This window comes from Bos taurus, chromosome 11 (genome assembly GCF_002263795.3).
Source record: "Bos taurus isolate L1 Dominette 01449 registration number 42190680 breed Hereford chromosome 11, ARS-UCD2.0, whole genome shotgun sequence".
NCBI lineage: Eukaryota > Metazoa > Chordata > Mammalia > Artiodactyla > Bovidae > Bos > Bos taurus.
The window spans coordinates 68,122,264-68,139,556 of NC_037338.1; the positions used below are offsets into that span (position 1 = coordinate 68,122,264).

Here is a 17,293-nt window from a genome sequence, read left to right on the forward strand (position 1 = left end):
CAGGCTCCTCCATCCATGTGATTTTCCAGGCAAAAGTACTGGAGTGGGGTGCCATTGCCTTCTCCAATTCCTTCCCTACTCCTGCCTAATTATTGAGGTGCCAGATACTGTGCTAGTCAGCATTTGTGTGGGTTCACTTTACACGTATTATCTGCTATCTAATGAAAGAATCAAAGGGTGACATTGACTGCATTCGTTTCTAAAATCTATTTAGAAACTCAGTTGATACTAGTAAATAATAAATACACAACAGCTGTTTTTATATAAATGGACTTACTCTGTGTGCTGTCCAAGTTTTAAAATACATTGTCTGGCTAAAAGCACCCTGTGTTCAAATGTGACACAGCTTCTTCCTGTGGTAAAATATTTCTAGCTCACTGAATAATGACTCTCAGTATTTCCAGAAGGCTTTGCTCAAACCACCACTGAAATCTGAATTTTATAGAATGTTTGTGTGTCATGAAATACAATTCCTTTGATTTTTGGTCGACTGTTGAAAATGTTAAAAATGTTTCTCGCTGATAGACTGTTTAAAATTAGAATGTGGCCCCTGAGCTGAAGTTTGTTGATCCCTGTTCTGTACCATTATCCTATTGTATTTTCATCTTACTGGTATCAAATTGTCTTATGTAGTCATCTCTTTATTTGTTGTCAGTCTTTCCTGAAACAAGGTAAGCTCCTTGAAGGCAGGTTCCTTGTCTTATTCACCATATTATCTCTATCAATGAAAACAATGACTGAGATATAGAGGTGTGTTATGAATATTTAGTGATTGAATGTATAAATTCAGATAATTCAGAAGCCACTAAATCCAGTAACGTCTTCCTTCCAAAAAAGTCATGTGTAAATCCTATCCCAGGGTCCACATCTGCCCAGATCTTTGCCTTTTTTAGTACAGATCTTTGTTCCTGTACTATTAATAGTATCTCAAGCCTTCCTGACTCCTTGGCTTTGACTCTAGTCTACCCTCTAGTATAGTAACTTGCTAAAGTATGTTTTGTCTTACTTTATTTCTCTGCAAAACCCAACCCTTTCACTGTTTCTCCACTGCCTACATTATAAGTCAAACTCCCCAGATGGACAGGGCCCTTGATAATCAATTCTCTGCCTGCTTTTCCACCCATAACTCTGAGCCTTCCCTGGAAGGAGCCCTCTGCTCCAGCAGCCTCGCCCTGAAGCCACGGCTCATCCCCACCTCTTCACCTTTGCTCAGTCGGTGCCTCAGAGCCAGTTGACACTTCCCGCAGGAAGGGATTGACCCCCAGGTCAAACAGGATAAGTCTGCAGTGAGTGATGGGAAACAAGGAAGTAGAAGCTGAGCCTCAGAAAGTGGAAGATGAAGAGTGACTGTGGCCCAGCAGGACTCGGTTGGTGATAAAGTTGGCCGAGAAGGATGCAGTTACTCTGGGGGAGTGATAGAACAAGGCTCCCTGGCAGGATCGGGCTTCCCTGGCGGCCGAGCAGTAAAGAATCCACCTGCCAATGTAGGAGGTGTGTGTTCAATCCCTGCGTCAGGAAAATTCCCCTGGAGAAGAAAATGGCAAACCACTCCAGTATTCTTGCCTGGGAAATCCCATAGCCAGAGGAGCCTGGCGGGCTACAGTCCATGGCGTTGCAAAGAATCGGACACAACTTGGTGACTAAACAATAATAACCACCTGACAGGGTTATATCTAGGCCAGTGATTTTCAAACCGCTGTGCAGACGGATATTCTGGGAATCTTGTTAAAATGCAGATTCTTGCAGTAGGTCTGGAGTGGGGACCTGGGATTCTGCATTTTAAAGAGCTCATAGGCAATGCCCATGCTTCTGGTTCTGGGATAATTCTTTGAGTTCAAGGATCTCACTAAATGCTCAGAAAAGGAGCCTTTTCTGTAGGACCTGAATGTGAAAACAGGAAGCCAGTGGGTCTGCCCCTCAGAGGCTCGTCTACAATAAAGACATTTTTTGCATTCTAAATGACTGAATACATGTGTGATGGCTCAAGGCTTCTTAATGGAGGAGGTGCTGAAGAACTGAGGGCAAAGTGTGTAAGGCTGTAGCTTAAAGGGGAGAAGCACTTTTAAGTCCTGAGATGGTGGCAGTGACAGTGGCCATTGGGAAAAAGAAAGGTCTAATGTGAGTTGGGCCAGTGGCCTGTTATCTTATACAAATGCGTGCGCGCGCGCGTGTGCGCACACACGCACACGCACACACACACACACACACACGATTCATTCAGGGTAAAGGCTGGAGTGCAGCACTTTTTTCCCTGATGTAGTCAGATTATCTTTTGTCTCCAAGAGGCACCTCTTCTGATCCACTAACACTTCCAGCTTAGAATCTAGACTTGGCTTGAGTTCAAGTAATGTAGCTCATCCTAACTAAGCAAGAGGGATCATTTCTGTAATGTGTTATCTCCAAGCAGAAGAGCAGCTAGGAGACTGTTTGGCATAATTCACTTGCCTCCTAGAACAGTTTCTCTTTAATGATTAGCTTGGTTCTTGTCTCTTTAGCTAATCAATAGCTGCCCTCTTGATGAAATTGGGTGTTATTTCCCTGTGGCTTAACTTTGTGCAAACTGTGAGTTATCTTGATTAATGATTTTAATGACAGTTCTCTCATCCCCTCTGCTTTTATCACACAGGAACTTCTGCTTGACTGACCGACCGTGACCCTGACATAGCGTCATAGTCATGGTAAGTTGGGGATGGGCTTCACCCTCCCTGGTGCCAGCCCCAGACAGGTACAGGATGTGTAATCAGGGCCTGCTGTCTTATACAAAGGGTTGTTTGCTCAACAGAGGGGAGGGAGGAGGAAATGGAAAGGTAGTTTCTTTTTTTTTTTTTTCCAAAAACACCATTTCAGGGCTGGTGAGTCACCTGAAATGCTGGTGAAACACTCTTTCAGGGCTGGTGAGTCTCCTAACCCTGAAAATGAATTCAAAGAGGGACTCCTTTGAATCCTTCTAACATCTTGAAATGCAGAAACAACTTATTTCTCTCTGCAGAAGCATGATGTGTTCGTTGTAGAAACTGTAGGGAAATAAAAAGGAAAAATCCAAAATCCCACCGCATTTCCCAGCAGGAGATGACTGCCGTCCACTTTGGATGCTACCTTATCTTTTTAAGCTCATCTTAGCTTCTCATCTGCTTCCTGCTGCTAGCTGTGGCTGGACTCCTCTGAGCTTCGTTATCTGATCTCTGGGACAGGCAGGGAATTGGATCCCTTTGAGGGTTCCATAAAGCTCCCTGCTTATGTGGAAGCTGAGCCGTTCAGCTGCAAATGTGGCCCTACCTGAGGCTGGCCACCTGCTCTCCTTCTCCTGCCCAAATGAGGAGAATGAGAAATGAGAAGTGAATGGGCAGGTGATGCTTAATCCCTGGTCTTCTGGGAAGAAATAATAGAAGTAGAATCTTATACCCAGAAAGGAGCTGGACATTCTGCCAGCTCTCGATGCCTTCCTTTAGGAAAATGGAGGTGTAAACTATACTGAACAAATACTAATATACGTTTAGCATTTTTTTTCGTTAGATACTTTAAATTTTCTTCATCATCCCTGACAGTCAAAGGCTTACTCATGTCTGCAGCAAATCTCTCTTATGCTTTCATTTAAAATCTATTTGTTCTTGATGGGTTCTCCCTGGACATGTACAACATTTATTCAGACATGTTTATGGTGTCCCTACTTTGTGTGTGGTATTTGGCTCTGGGGACTCAAAATTAATGAGTTGCTCTTCCTGTTCTGAGCAAGCTCTCAGCCCTGAAGACTATAAGCAAGTGATCCTTTCATGGGCTTTCCACTGAGGAAAACTGCCTCAGTTGCTCTCGTTTTTCTTTTTAGAACCTGTTTTCCCATTATGACTATTATTTATTGGACAGATAAAGTATATCTTTAAAGGAAAGGAAAACCATTTGATATAATCAAAGTATTGTAATTCCCTATTATTTTCCATCATTTTAGTTTTAGATCCTACTCATTCGATAGTGGTTTTGGAATAGTAGTAATAAGAACATAAAGAAGAGTTAGTGTATTCACTCTAACCTTTGCTATGCTAGCATATGTTTATATTACATCTTATATTAAAATTATTTACTCTCAATAGTGGAGTTATAGGTGTTTTGATTTTCTTCTTAATTCTTTTAAAAAATTTTATTGAAGCATAGCTGATTTACAATGTCATGTAGGTTTCAGGTATACAGCACAGCTATTCAGATATGTATATATTCTTTTCCCTTATAGGTTATTATATAATATTGAGTAGAGTTCCCTGTGCTACGCAGTAGGTCTTTGTTGGTTATCTGTTTATACATAGTGATGTGTATATGTTAAATCCAACCTCTTAATTTATCCTTCCCCTTCCCACTCAGATTTTCTTCTTAATTTAAAAAAGTTTTTTTTCCAAATCTCTACAATGACCATATGATCCATTTCTAAAAGGAAAGCATGTTTTAAAAGCCATGGTTTTCATATATCTACAAACAATTTTCAAATGTATAATTTACATATAGTGAAATGCACAGCTCTTATGGTTACTGGTAGACGAGTTTTGACAAATGTACCATGTATCTGCCCTCTTCTTAAGACAGAACATTTCCTCACTTCAGGAAGTTCCTTCATGCCCCTTCCAGATCAGTCTTATCCCTGTTCTCCACTCCATTCCAGAAATGCAGTCACTGATCTGATTGTTTTCATCACAGATTAGTTTTGTCTGTTCTAGAAGACCCTATAAATGGAATCACAGAGCGTCTACTCCTTTTTTAGGAGCATTGTATTTTTTGCAGTCCACCCATGGTGCTGTTCAGCAGTTTGTTCCTCCGTTCCTTTTCACTGCTACGTATTTCTTTGTATCATGTTCCAATCTTTTGACATTTACCATCTTCATTATTATTTTAATAACCGAGTAACAGTTCATCGATTGTGATACAATACTGATTTCTAGCTATTTGTTTTCATCATTCTTCCCTACATCCTATGTTCCCTTTTCCTGTTGCCATGAGGAGCCTTCCTTGGGGGGAATCCCCTGCCTTCCCTGAACAGGTAATGATACATTATGCCCTGGAATTGAATCAATATGGATACTTCAGACCTAACAGGCACAAATTTCCCCAGCTTATCTTGTTCCTGAAAAAAAGAGTCCCTAAGAATGCTCACAGATAAGCTATCTTTGCATAGTCCTCCTTTGCATCAGTTCATCTTGTTAGATATTAATTTTAATCCCATACTAGGTACCGACCCCAGTACTTGCCTGGAGAATTCCATGGCCAGAGGAGCCTGGCAGGCTATAGTCCATGGGATTGCAAAGAGTCAGACACATCTGAGTGACTAACACTTCCTTAGTGTCCATCAGCAATGCAGTTTGCTTTAAAAGGCAGTGTTTGAATACCATCCAAAATTCTTTCAATACTGGAATTCCGAAAGAACCTTGTGAAACATTCAACTCAGAAAGCTCTCTCCAGCGGGGGTCAAGGGCTGAGCTAGGCCATTTAGAATTTTGACAGCCAGTCGCCAATTTGCTTGTTGCTATTGATAGATAGTAGAAGAAAACAGGTAATATGCCTGCATTAATTTCATACGGCTGCCATAACAAAGCGCCACAAACTGGCTGGTTTAAAATAATAGAAATTTGTTGTCTTATGTTTCTGGAGGGTGGAAATCCAAAATCAAGGTTTTGGCAGTGCCAAGGTCCCTCTGAAATCCAGAGGGGAATTCTTCTTGCCTCTTTCTAGCTTCTAGTGGTTTGCTGGCAATTTTAGGCATTCTTCAGCAGAGATGAGTCAACAACATGTCACCATGTGTCTTCTCCCTGAGTGTCTTTGTCTTCACATGCTGTTTTCTAAGGACACCATTCATGTTGAATTAGCAGCTTACCCTTGTCCACCAGTAGGACCTCGTCTTGATTTAATTTATTATAATTGATTAAGTAATTAATTTAATGACAGTATTTCCAAATAAGGGCACAGTCTGAGGTACTGGGGGTTAGGAGTTCAACATACCTTTTTGGGGGGGTGCAATTCAGTGTACAAGGAAGTTTTTTAATTTTTTTTTAATATGTTTTTGGCTATGCTGGGTCCTTGTTGGGGTACACAGGTTCTGCGTTGCTGTGCGGGCTTTCTCGAGTTGTGGCAAGCAGGGGCTACTCTCTAGTTGCGGTGCACAGGCTTCTCTTTGCAGTAGTTTCTCTTGTTGTGGGAGCACAGACTCTAGGGTGTGTGGGCTTCACTAGTTTGGCACGTGGGCTCAGTAGTTGTGGCACATGGCATGTGGCATCTTTCAAAACCAGGGATGGATGGAACCCATGTCCCTTGCATTGACAGGTAGATTCTTTTAATAACTGAGTAACAGTTCATCCATTGTGATACAATACCAATTTCTAGCTATTTGTTTTCATAGGACCAAGGAAGTTAATGTCATTGATTTCTCTTTTTCTCAGTCAAGTGTAGAAAAGTGATGAGTGTTAGAAGTTCACCATATTCAGGAGGTGAAAGGCTGGTCTTCCAGCAGATAAGACCCACACCCTCTGGGACCTGAAGCCTTTGGATGGGCTTGACCTGGACCACAGTGGGCATGAGAAGTCCAGCCTAAGGTGGACTAGCTCATAGAGCTCAAGTCTGACTTGCTAAAGAACTGCCCTATGGGTATAAAAATCCTCCATGCCTTTACAGGTCCAGTATACATCCTTGGATCAAATTAAAGAGCACCTTAGATCTATTTTACATTATTTTTGCCACCTTGTACAATGCTGTATTCTAGATTTTGTTTTGACATTACCCCATTGGCTTGCATTAGGGATATTATCAGAAACAGATATAAGAATCTCACTATTATATTTATTATAGAAATGTTACTGAGGTCATGTTGAATTATACTGATGAGAGCCACTCAGGCCACTGAGTTGAGTTTTTGGTTTCATATTTACTGTTTGTACTAAGTGTTTTGCTATATTATCCTCCTTCATTGTTACAGCAGCCCTGTGGATTAGTGTCGTTATTATTCTTAACATACAGGTGAGAAAAATGAAACTTCCCCTAGACTACAGAGCTAGGAAGCGTTGAAGCCAAGATTCCAATCTGGATCTGTTCAACTCCAATGCCTGTGCTCCTTCCCACTAAGCTTACTACCTCTCAGAATATGCCCACCATATCTCCTTCACAGAGACCTACAGGTGAAATTTCCCCCAATATTAGGATTCTCTTTACAGAATTCATGACCCCCAAGTGATGCAGAGGAGATGGAGTTGACTGTCTCCATGAATCTGAGATTTTACTGGAGTCATGGGCACCAGGCTGTGGGGGTGCCTTTCAGTCAAGGCTTATATAAGATGTAAAACCCTCTCCCTTTGCAGTAATTCATAGTGATCTCCCTAGGCTGTTCTGTGCTATCACCATTACATCCTACCACTGGTAATTTGGTAAATTCTACCATTTGTCAAAAGAGGCATTATCAGAAAACTCAGAAGAAACCTCTGTATGACCTCAGCCCTAAATTTAGCCTTGGTGATCTCTTACTCTCAGCTTGTGAACTCTTAGCATCTTAAAAGCACATAGCACCCATTATGAGCAGAGCAAGGTTTCCAGATAAATCTGAACTCCTTTGCCATCTGGGAACCATGGATATCAGGCAGATCCTCCCCTATCTGCTGTCTCCACAAATCAGATGCACATCACACCTGACAGATGAACTAAGGGAAAGTGGACGACACAGAACAATTTTTGGAAGTGCTAGCTATGACTAATTAGTCTGGTTTAATGACAAGAAAACAGAATTCAGAATATCAAAGCACAGATTGTTAACAGGTTATAGTCATATTTTGTGTCAGTGAACAGAGGGGAAGATAAATGAAAAACCAAAGCTAGTTTGATTCTTCCTCCTGCTGCTAAATCAGGAAGCCCAGAAGAGCTCCACTAATTCAGGTTGCCTCTCGCTACACACAGCATGGGCTTCCCTGGTGACTCAGCTGGTAAAGAATCCACCTGCAATGCGGAAGACCTGGGTTCGATCCCTGGGTGGGGCAGTTCCCTTGGAGAAGAGCTAAGCTACCTACTCCAGTATTCTTGGGCTTTCCTGATGGCTCAGACAGTAAAGAATCTGCCTGCAATGCAGAAGACCTGGGTTCGATCCCTGGGTTTAGGAAATCCCCTGGAGAGGGGAACAGCTACCCACTCCAGTATTCTGGGCTAAAGAATTCCAGGGACTATTCCATGGGGTCTCAAAGAGTCAGACACAACTGAGCGACTTTCACTTGCACACACAGTACGAAGAACAGCAGGGTTTTTCCTGGGCAGATGATCTCTTTTCCTCTCGTGAACACTGCAGTTCTCCTTATTGATTACAATTCCGTCTTGCTTTGGCTTCTAGGCAGAAAAATCTGTGTCTCACATCAAAAAACTACACTGACCCCCTAAGTCTCTATTTCCATTTCCTTTCTACCCCCTCCTTTACTGTAATGGGTTTGGCATAAGCCCTCTTGGAGGAGGTTGCCATTAACCCCACCATAGAGCTGCCAGAACTCACACACAACTGGGGAAACAGACTCTTGGAGGGCACAGACAAAACATTGTGCACACCAGGACCCAGGAGAAAGGAGCAGTGACCCCACAAGAGACTGATCCAGACTTGCCCATGAGTGTCCAGGAGTTTCCGGAGAGGCGTGGGTCAGCTATGGCCTGCTACTGGGTCGGGGGCACTGAGTTCAGCAGTACATGCCTGGGACCTTCTGAAGGAGGTCGCCATTATCTTCATTACCTCTACCGCAGGGTGAGAACACAGCCCTGCCCATCAACAGGAAATTGGATTAAAGATTTACTGAGCATGGCCCTGCCCATCAGAACAAGACCCAGTTTCCCCTTTAGTCAGTCTCTCCCATCAGGAAGCTTCCATAAGCCTCTTATCCATCAGAGGGCAGACATAATGGAAACTACAGTCACAGAAAACTAACCAATCTGATCACATGGACCACAGTCTTGTCTAACTCAATGAAAGTTTGACCCATGCTGTGTAGGGCCATCCAAGACAGACAGGTCATGCTGAAGAGTTCTGACAAAATATGGTCCACTGGAAAAGGAATGGCAAACCACTTCAGTATTCTTATCTTGAGAACCCCATGAACGGTATGAAAAGGCATAAAGATAGGACACTGAAAGATGAACTTGCCGGGTTAGTAGGTGCCCAATATGCTACTGGAGATCAGTGGAGAAATAACTCCAGAAAGAATAAAGAGACAGAGCCAAAGCAAAAACGACACCCAGTTGTGGATGTGACTGGTGATGGAGGTAAAGTCCGATGCTGTAGAGAGCAATATTGCATAGGAACCTGGAATGTTAGGTCCATGAATCAAGGCAAATTGGAAGTGGTCAAACAGGAGATGGCAAGAGTGAACATCGACATTTTAGGAATCAGCAAGCTAAAATGGACTGGAATGGGTGAATTTAACTTAGATGACCATTACATCTACTACTGTGGGCAAGAATCCCTTAGAAGAAATGGAGTACCCATCATAGTCAACAAAAGAGTCTGAAATGCAGTACTTGGATGCAGTCTCAAAAGTGGCAGAATTATCTTTGTTCGTTCCTAAGGCAAACCATTTGATATCACAGTAATCCAAGTCTATGCCCCAACCAGAATTGCTGAAGAAGCTGAAGTTGAACGGTTCTGTGAAGACCTACAAGACCTTCTAGAACTAACACCCCAAAAAAGATGTCCTTTTCATTTATAGGGGACTGCGATGCAAAAGTAGGAAATGAAGAGATACATGGAGTAACAGGCAAATTTGGCCTTGGAGTACAGAATTAAGCAGGGCAAAGTCTAATACAGTTTTGCCAAGAGAACACACTGGTCATAGCAAACACTGTTTTCCAACAACACAAGAGAAGACTGTACACATGGACATCAGCAGATAGTCAATACCGAAACCAGATTGATTATATTCTTTGCAGCCAAAGATGGAGAAGCTCTATACAATCAGCAAAAACAAGACCGGGAGCTGACTGTGGCTCAGATCATGAACCACTAGGCCATTCTGGTATGACCTAAATCAAATCCCTTACGATTATGTAGTGGAAGTGACAAATAGATTCAAGGGATTAGATCTGATAGACAGAGTGCCAGAAGAATTATGGACGGAGGTTCGTGACATTGTACAGGAAGCAGGGATCAAAACCATCCCCAAGAAAAAGCAATGCAAAAAGGCAAGATAGTTGTCCGAGGAGGCCTTACAAATAGCTATGAAAAGAAGAGAAGTGAAACACAAGGGAGAAAAAGAAAGATATATCCATCTGAATGCTGAATTCCAAAGAACAGCAAGGAGAGATAAGAAAACCTTCCTCAGTGATCATTGCAAAGAAACAGAGGGAAACAACAGAATGGGAAAGACTAAAGATCTCTTCAAGAAAATTAGAGATACCAAGGGAACATTTCTTGCAAAGATAGGCACAATAAAGGACAGAAATGGTATGGACCTAACAGAAGCAGAAGATATTAAGAAGAGGTGGCAAGAAGACACAGAAAAACTATACAAAAAAGATCTTTATGACCCAGATACACGATTGTGTGATCACTCACCTGGAGCCAGATATCTTGGAATGCAAAGTCAAGTGGCCCTTAGGAAGCATCACTCTGAACAAAGCTAGTGGAGGTGATGGAATTTCAGTTGAGCTATTTCAAATCCTGAAAGATGATGCTGTGAAAGTGTTGCACTCAACATGCCAGCAAATTTGGAAAACTCAGTAGTGGCCACAGGACTGGAAAAGGTCAGCTTTCATTCCAATTCCAAAGAAAGGCAATGCCAAAGAATGCTCAAACTGTTGCACAATTGCACTCATCTCACAAGCTAGCAAAGTAATGCTCAAAATTTTCCAAGCCAGGTTTCAACAGTACATGAACCATGAACTTCCAGATGTTCAAACTGGATTAAGAAAAGGCAGAGGAACCAGAGATCAACTTGCCAACATCTGTTGGGTCATTGAAAAAGCAAGAGAGTTCCAGAAAAACATCTATTTCTGCTTTATTGATTATGTCAAAGCCTTTGACTGTGTGGATCACAATAAACTGTGGAAAATTCTGAAAGAGATGGGAATACCAGACCACCTGATCTGCCTCTTGAGAAACCTGTGTGCAGGTCAGGAAGCAACAGTTAGAACTGGACATGGAACAACAGACTGGTTCCAAATAAGAAAAGGAGTACGTCAAGGCTGTATTTTGTCACCCTGCTTATTTAACTTATATGCAGAGTACATCATGAGAAATGCTGGGCTGGATGAAGCACAAGCTGGAATCAAGATTGCCGGAAGAAATATCAATCACCTCAGATATGCAGATGATACCACACTTATTGCAGAAAGCAAAGAAGAACTTAAGAGCCTCTTGCTGAAAGTGAAAGAGGAGAGTGAAAAAGTTGGCTTAAAACTCAACATTCAGAAAATGAAGATCATGGCATCTGGTCCCATCACTTCATGGCAAGTAGATGGGGAAACAGTGGAAACAGTGACAGACTTTATTTTTTGGGGTTCCAAAATCACTGCAGATGGTGACTGCAGCCATGAAATTAAAAGATGTTTGCTTCTTAAAAGAAAAGCTATGACAAACCTAGACAGCATATTAAAAAACAGAGACATTACTTTGCCAACAAAGGTCCATCTAGTCAAAGCTATGGTTTCTCCAGTAGTCATGTATGGATGTGAGAGTTGGACTATAAAGAAAGCTGAGCACTAAAAAATTGGTGCTTTTGAACTGTGGTGTTAGAGAAGACTCTTGAGAGTCCCTTGGACTGCAAGGAGATCAAACCAGTCCATCCTAAAGGAAATCAGTCCTGAATATTCATTGGAAGGACTGATGCTGAAGCTGAAACTCCAATACTTTGGCCATCTGATTCGAAGAGCTGACTCATTGGAAAAGACCCTGATGCTGGGAAAGATTGAGGGCAGGAGAAGAAGGGGACGATAGAGGATGAGATGGTTGGATGGGATCACTGATTCGATGGACATGAGTTTGAGCAAGCTCCGAGAGTTGGTGATGGACAGGGAAGCCGGGTGTGCTACGGTCCATGGGGTCACAAAGAGTCGGACATTACTGAGTAACTGAATTGAACTCAAGTTACCGTAATTTCCTATGCTTTGTTCATTCACTAATTTTTTTCATCTATTTTATATTGAATAATATGTATTTCTCTACGCCGCCTCACATACATTATGCTAAGTCACTTCAGTCATGTCTGACCCTTTGCAACCCCATGGACTGTAGCCCACCAGGCTTTCCTGTGAGATTCCCCAGGCAAGAATACTGAGTGGGTTGCCATTTCCTCCTCCAGGGGATCTTCCCAACCTAGGGATTGAACCTGAGTCTGTCTCCTGCATTGGTAGGTAGGCAAGGTCTTTACCACTAGTGCCATCTGGGAAGCCCTTATGCTGCTGCTAAGTTGCTTCAGTCGTGTCCAACTCTGTGCGACCCCATAGACGGCAGCCCATTAGGCTCCCCTGTCCCTGGGATTCTCCAGGCAAGAACACTGGAGTGGGTTGCCATTTCCTTCTCCAATGCATGAAAGTGAACGGTGAAAGTGAAGTCGCTCAGTCGAGTCCGACTCTTAGCGACCCCATGGACTGTGGCCCACCAGGCTCCTCCGTCCATGGGATTTTCCAGGCAAGAGAGCTGGAGTGGGGTGCCATTGCCTTCTCTGGAAGCCCTTATAAATAACATCAATTTAAAAATAGCATTAATAATTTAGTAAATACATTAGAAATACTCAGGGCACCTTGATCTTAATCAGTACATTATCTCTAAGTCAGAATTCAATTAAATGGTTCCTACTGGTCACTAACCCATGTTTTTCTTGTTGACATTTTTAGTTTTTAGTATGTATTTGCAGAATCTACTAGTCTCTACTAACTTTTTATCCCTCTTACACATCAGAGTGTGTCTCACTTTAAGGCGTGATGATTTCTGGTGATGCTAATCCTCACCTTCAGTATCTAGAGCTGCTATCTCCTCCTCATGATGCCCCCTCCTTCCCTCTGCCACTCCGTCAGGCTTCTGTCTCCTCCATTCCACTGCTGAAGCTCTTGTCAGGGTCACCAGGACCTTCCATGTTCGCAGATCTGACCATTGTTTCTGTACCCTCTGCCCACACCTACCTTAGCAGGCACTGACCTCTCCCTCCTTCGTCAGCCTCTGGACAACACACAGTCCTGGTTTTCCTTTTATTGGCCCCTCAAGGGCAAGTCCTTCTTGGCCATCCATTTGGGTCCTTCTCTGCTAACACTGCTGCTAGAGAGGTCTAGGCTTGTCCTAGGACCCCTGTTCTTCAGTTTCTCCCCAGGTCATTTTGTCTGCTACCATCCAAACGCTGATATGTCCTAAATGTATTACTGGAGACTTGCTCTCTAGATGTACGTTGTACAGCCAGCCATTCTAGACTCCATTTGGATGTTTAACGAACATCCCAAACTTAACGTTTTGAAAATAGAATTTCTAAATCCCTCTCCTCACTGCCATCTCAAATCTGGTAGTCTCCAGCTTTCCCCATCTGCGTAAATGATACCACTCTCTACTTGGCTGCTTAAGGAAATGATTTAGAGTTACATTTGCTTCTTTTCTTTCCTCACCTCCCACATCAGTCCATCAGCAAATTCTGCCTCCTTTCCTCCAAAACATGTGCTAAGTCTTTCTGTGTCCATTTTTGCTATCTCACCCTCGTTTACCATCATATCCCTGGATCTTGGCCCAGATTCTCAACTGGTCTCTGTATCTCCATACAGTAGCTCAAGTGATCTTTTAAATATATAAATCAGATAATCTCCTCCATCCCTTTGCTAAAGACCTGCCAGTGGCTCATAACACATTTAGAATAAAATAGAAAATCCTCACCGACTTTTGTGCTCCCCTGGAAGCTCAGATGGTAAAGAGTCTACCTGCAATGCGGGACACCCGGGTTTAATCCCTGGGTCAGGAAGATCCCCTGGAGAAGGAAATGGCAACCCACTCCAGTATTCTCGTCTGGAAAATCCCATGGACAGAGGAACCTGATGGGCTACCGTCCGTGGGGTTGCAAAGAGTTAGATACTACTGAGCCACTAACACCTTTCACTTCTCACCAGCTTGTGAAGACTCATTCTGCCCTCGTCATGTCTCTTATTTTATTATGGAAAAGTGTAAACACATACAAAAGCAGATTGAATAATAAAAAGAACCCTTTTGTACCTATAATTATTATTAACTCATGGTAAACAATTATTATACAATCATAACTCATATAATTAATAATATTATATTATTATTACTATTCATTCATGGTCAACCTGTTTCTTCTGTGTCTCCACTTCCCCCAACCTGTAATTTTGAAGCAAATTCCAATCATCTTATCCTCTCATCTGTAAACTCTTTCAATGTGTATAAGATTCGACTCCTAAAAAAAATGTAAGCACAAAGACATTATTACACCTAAAAATGTTAACATTAATTGCTTAATGGCATCAAATATCAAGTCCATGTACAGGGCTTCCCAGGTGGCTCAGTGGTAAAGGATCCTCCTGCCATTGCAGGAGACATGGGTTCAATCCCTGGGTCAGGGAAATTCCCTGGAGAAGGAAATGGCAACTCACTCCAGTGTTCTTGCCTGGGAAATCCCTCGGACAGAGGAGCCTGGTGGTCTATGGTCCGTGGGGTCACAAAGAGTCGAACAAAACTGAGCAACTGAACAGCAGCAGCAGCATGTTCTGTTACATGTAATTGGTAGCGTTGGAATGCAAGCCTCTGGAACCAACTACCCCTCTACATTCATCACCCCACTTTTATGTAAGGTGGTATCTATTTCCCTCCCTTTCTTGGAAAAGGAGCAAAGTGGCCTAAATTTGATACCCTAAATGCCGTTATGAAAAAGGAACAAATTCAAGTAGGCAATTAATATAAAAGCATCCATCTTACTTTAAAAAAATTGTCCAATTACCTCATAAATGTCATTTTCTTTTTTACTATTTGATTCAGGATCCCAATAAGGTTTACCCATTTTGATTATTGAAATGCATTTTAAATCTCTTTCCCCTCCAAGTTATATTTCCCCTCCATTTCTCTCTTTTCTGATTCTTCTTGCAATTTGTTTGTTAAAGAACCTAGAGCATTCGTCAAGTAGTGTTGCTCACAGTCTGGATTGTGCTGATGACAGCCCTGTTGTGTGGGCCAACATTTTCCTCCTCCTCTTCTTGATCATAAATTGGTGTTTGACCCAAGAGGCTTGATTGGATTCGGGTTTGATTTCCCACTTTCTGGGGAGACAAGATTACTTCACAGGTAGTGGTGTCACTATCTTAGCCCTCCCCAGCTTGCCCTCCAGCTCGAGTCCCACTGGCCTCTGTTCCACTCCTCCGTCAGAAGCCAGCTCCAGCTCAGGGCCTCAGCTGTTACCTCTGCCTGCCACACTTTCCCCCGGATCTTTGCATAGTCAGCTGCTTCCTGTCACTCAGACCTCAGCCTGAAAGCCGCTCCTCAGGGCAGCCCCTCACAACCTCTCTCTGCGCTGTAGCCCCTTTCACCTTGGGCTGCCTGGCGGAATGTTTATTTATTGGCTTCTTTACTGTCTACCTCTGGCCGAACTTGAACATCAGCCGCAAGGGAACAAGAGCCTCATCTCTCCCAGTCACTGCTGTATCCCCTCCCCGGACGAATGTCTGGCCCCTGGTGGGTGCTTAGCAAACGTTTGTCATGCGAGATGCCACCGTGCTGGTAGGAAGGCGCCTCTTGGTCACATCTTTCTGTCTTTCTTTGTGCACTCAGGCAGCCAAGGGAGGCACTGTCAAAGCCGCTTCAGGCTTCAACGCTGCCGAAGATGCCCAGACCCTGAGGAAGGCCATGAAAGGGCTTGGTAAGTGTCCCACTGGCGGTGAACATCCCCTGTGTGTCCCACATCCCAGAGTCGCCCAGAGGGTGTTGTGTCCACAAGCAAATCTGTGTCTCACTCTAAGAAAACACAGTGGGGACAAGGTGACTTTTCAAGACAAGCTGGAAGAGAGAGCTTTTACTATAGACTTTTAAATGTGATAAACTCATTCTGAACTTCCCCAGTTAATTTCATTCCAGCATTATTTGAGAAATGTATTTGTCTTGTAGTTAACCCAGGCATGGATGTTGTGCCAGAAGGTTAACAAAGCATTTTGACAAATATTATGTGAATGGGTAGATAAAATAATCCCGTGATACAATGAGAGCAGCTGGTGCAGTTGTTATTCTTGCCCCATTTTATAGACGGGAAACTGAGACTCAGATAAGTTATGTGATAAGATACCGAGTAAGTGGAGCTGAACCTTGAGTCACGAACAAAGAACCCTTCCTAAGCTGGGGCCTGCCAACTCTAAGTCCACGTTCTTTCCCTTGAGTCAGGCCCTGGGGTTTTTTGCTCCTGTGACAGGCGTGGCTGGGACAGTACCCCCGGGCAGTGTGTAGGACTTTATGTGAGAAGGTTGTGTGCATGTGACTAGAAGGGCTTATCTTCCAGTGCACCGACCTCTGGGAGCTCCCTAGGGCCAAGGCCTCCCTCCAGGTGGACATAGCCATGCCCGGCACTGCAGGTTCCACTGACCTAGACCCTCCTTCCAGACTTACCTGAGTGGACATTTGGCCAGAGAAGTGCTCTCTGTTTCATACCTGCTATTTAAAATCTCCTTAAGATTTGGCTAAAGACATTTGACCATGAGGCGTTATTTCCCAGTTTTTCTATCCGCACAGAATTCATCTTGCTCAGGCCCAATACTACTAGCAGCAACAATAACCATTATTAAGCTCTACTATGTGTCAGGCATGATGTGTTGCATAGATTATGTTTTAATTCTGACAGCAGCTTGTTTTACTAATGAGAAAGTTGAGGTTTAGTGAGATCAGCTAACTTGCCCAAGGTCTCTGGAGCAGGATGTGTTTGTTAAAGTCAGGATCCTAGGCAAGTCCAGGCATTCTGACTCTGGAAGTGGAGCTTAAGCCGCTGTACTATCCTGCTGCTTACCCTCGAATAGGACATTGCCTTGAATCTATCTTCTCATTTTCCCTTTTTCATAAATAAAATGGAAAAAGTACTTGGCCTACTCGTTTTTCAAGTGTATCCTAATTCTTTGGTGGATAGCAAGAGTTCTGTAATTTGGAACATAGACCACATGACATTCGGAATTCTCAGAGTCAGGAGGCATTCGATACCACCAACCATTTTCAGTGCCTGCTGTGTGGGCCAATGCGAGAAAGACAGTCAGGAGACAAGGACCATAAACCTAATCCTGTGGTCCAATCATCCAGGGATGCTAGGCGGTAAAGGCATTCATGGAAATACGATCAGTTAGTAATATG

The 17,293-nt window shown here is 43.1% G+C and overlaps 1 protein-coding gene across 1 annotated transcript in view; it reads left to right on the forward strand.

The window, feature by feature from the left end:
* Window positions 1-2,626: 2,626 nt before the first annotated feature.
* The window catches only part of ANXA4 (annexin A4), a gene marked incomplete at its 5' end in the record, with an annotated part of 46,649 nt that continues 31,982 nt past the window's right edge, over window positions 2,627-17,293 (forward strand). Inside the window, 2 exon segments of the mRNA NM_001001440.2 lie at window positions 2,627-2,678; window positions 15,740-15,827. Of these exon segments, the coding sequence (NP_001001440.2) occupies window positions 2,676-2,678; window positions 15,740-15,827 (91 nt within the window).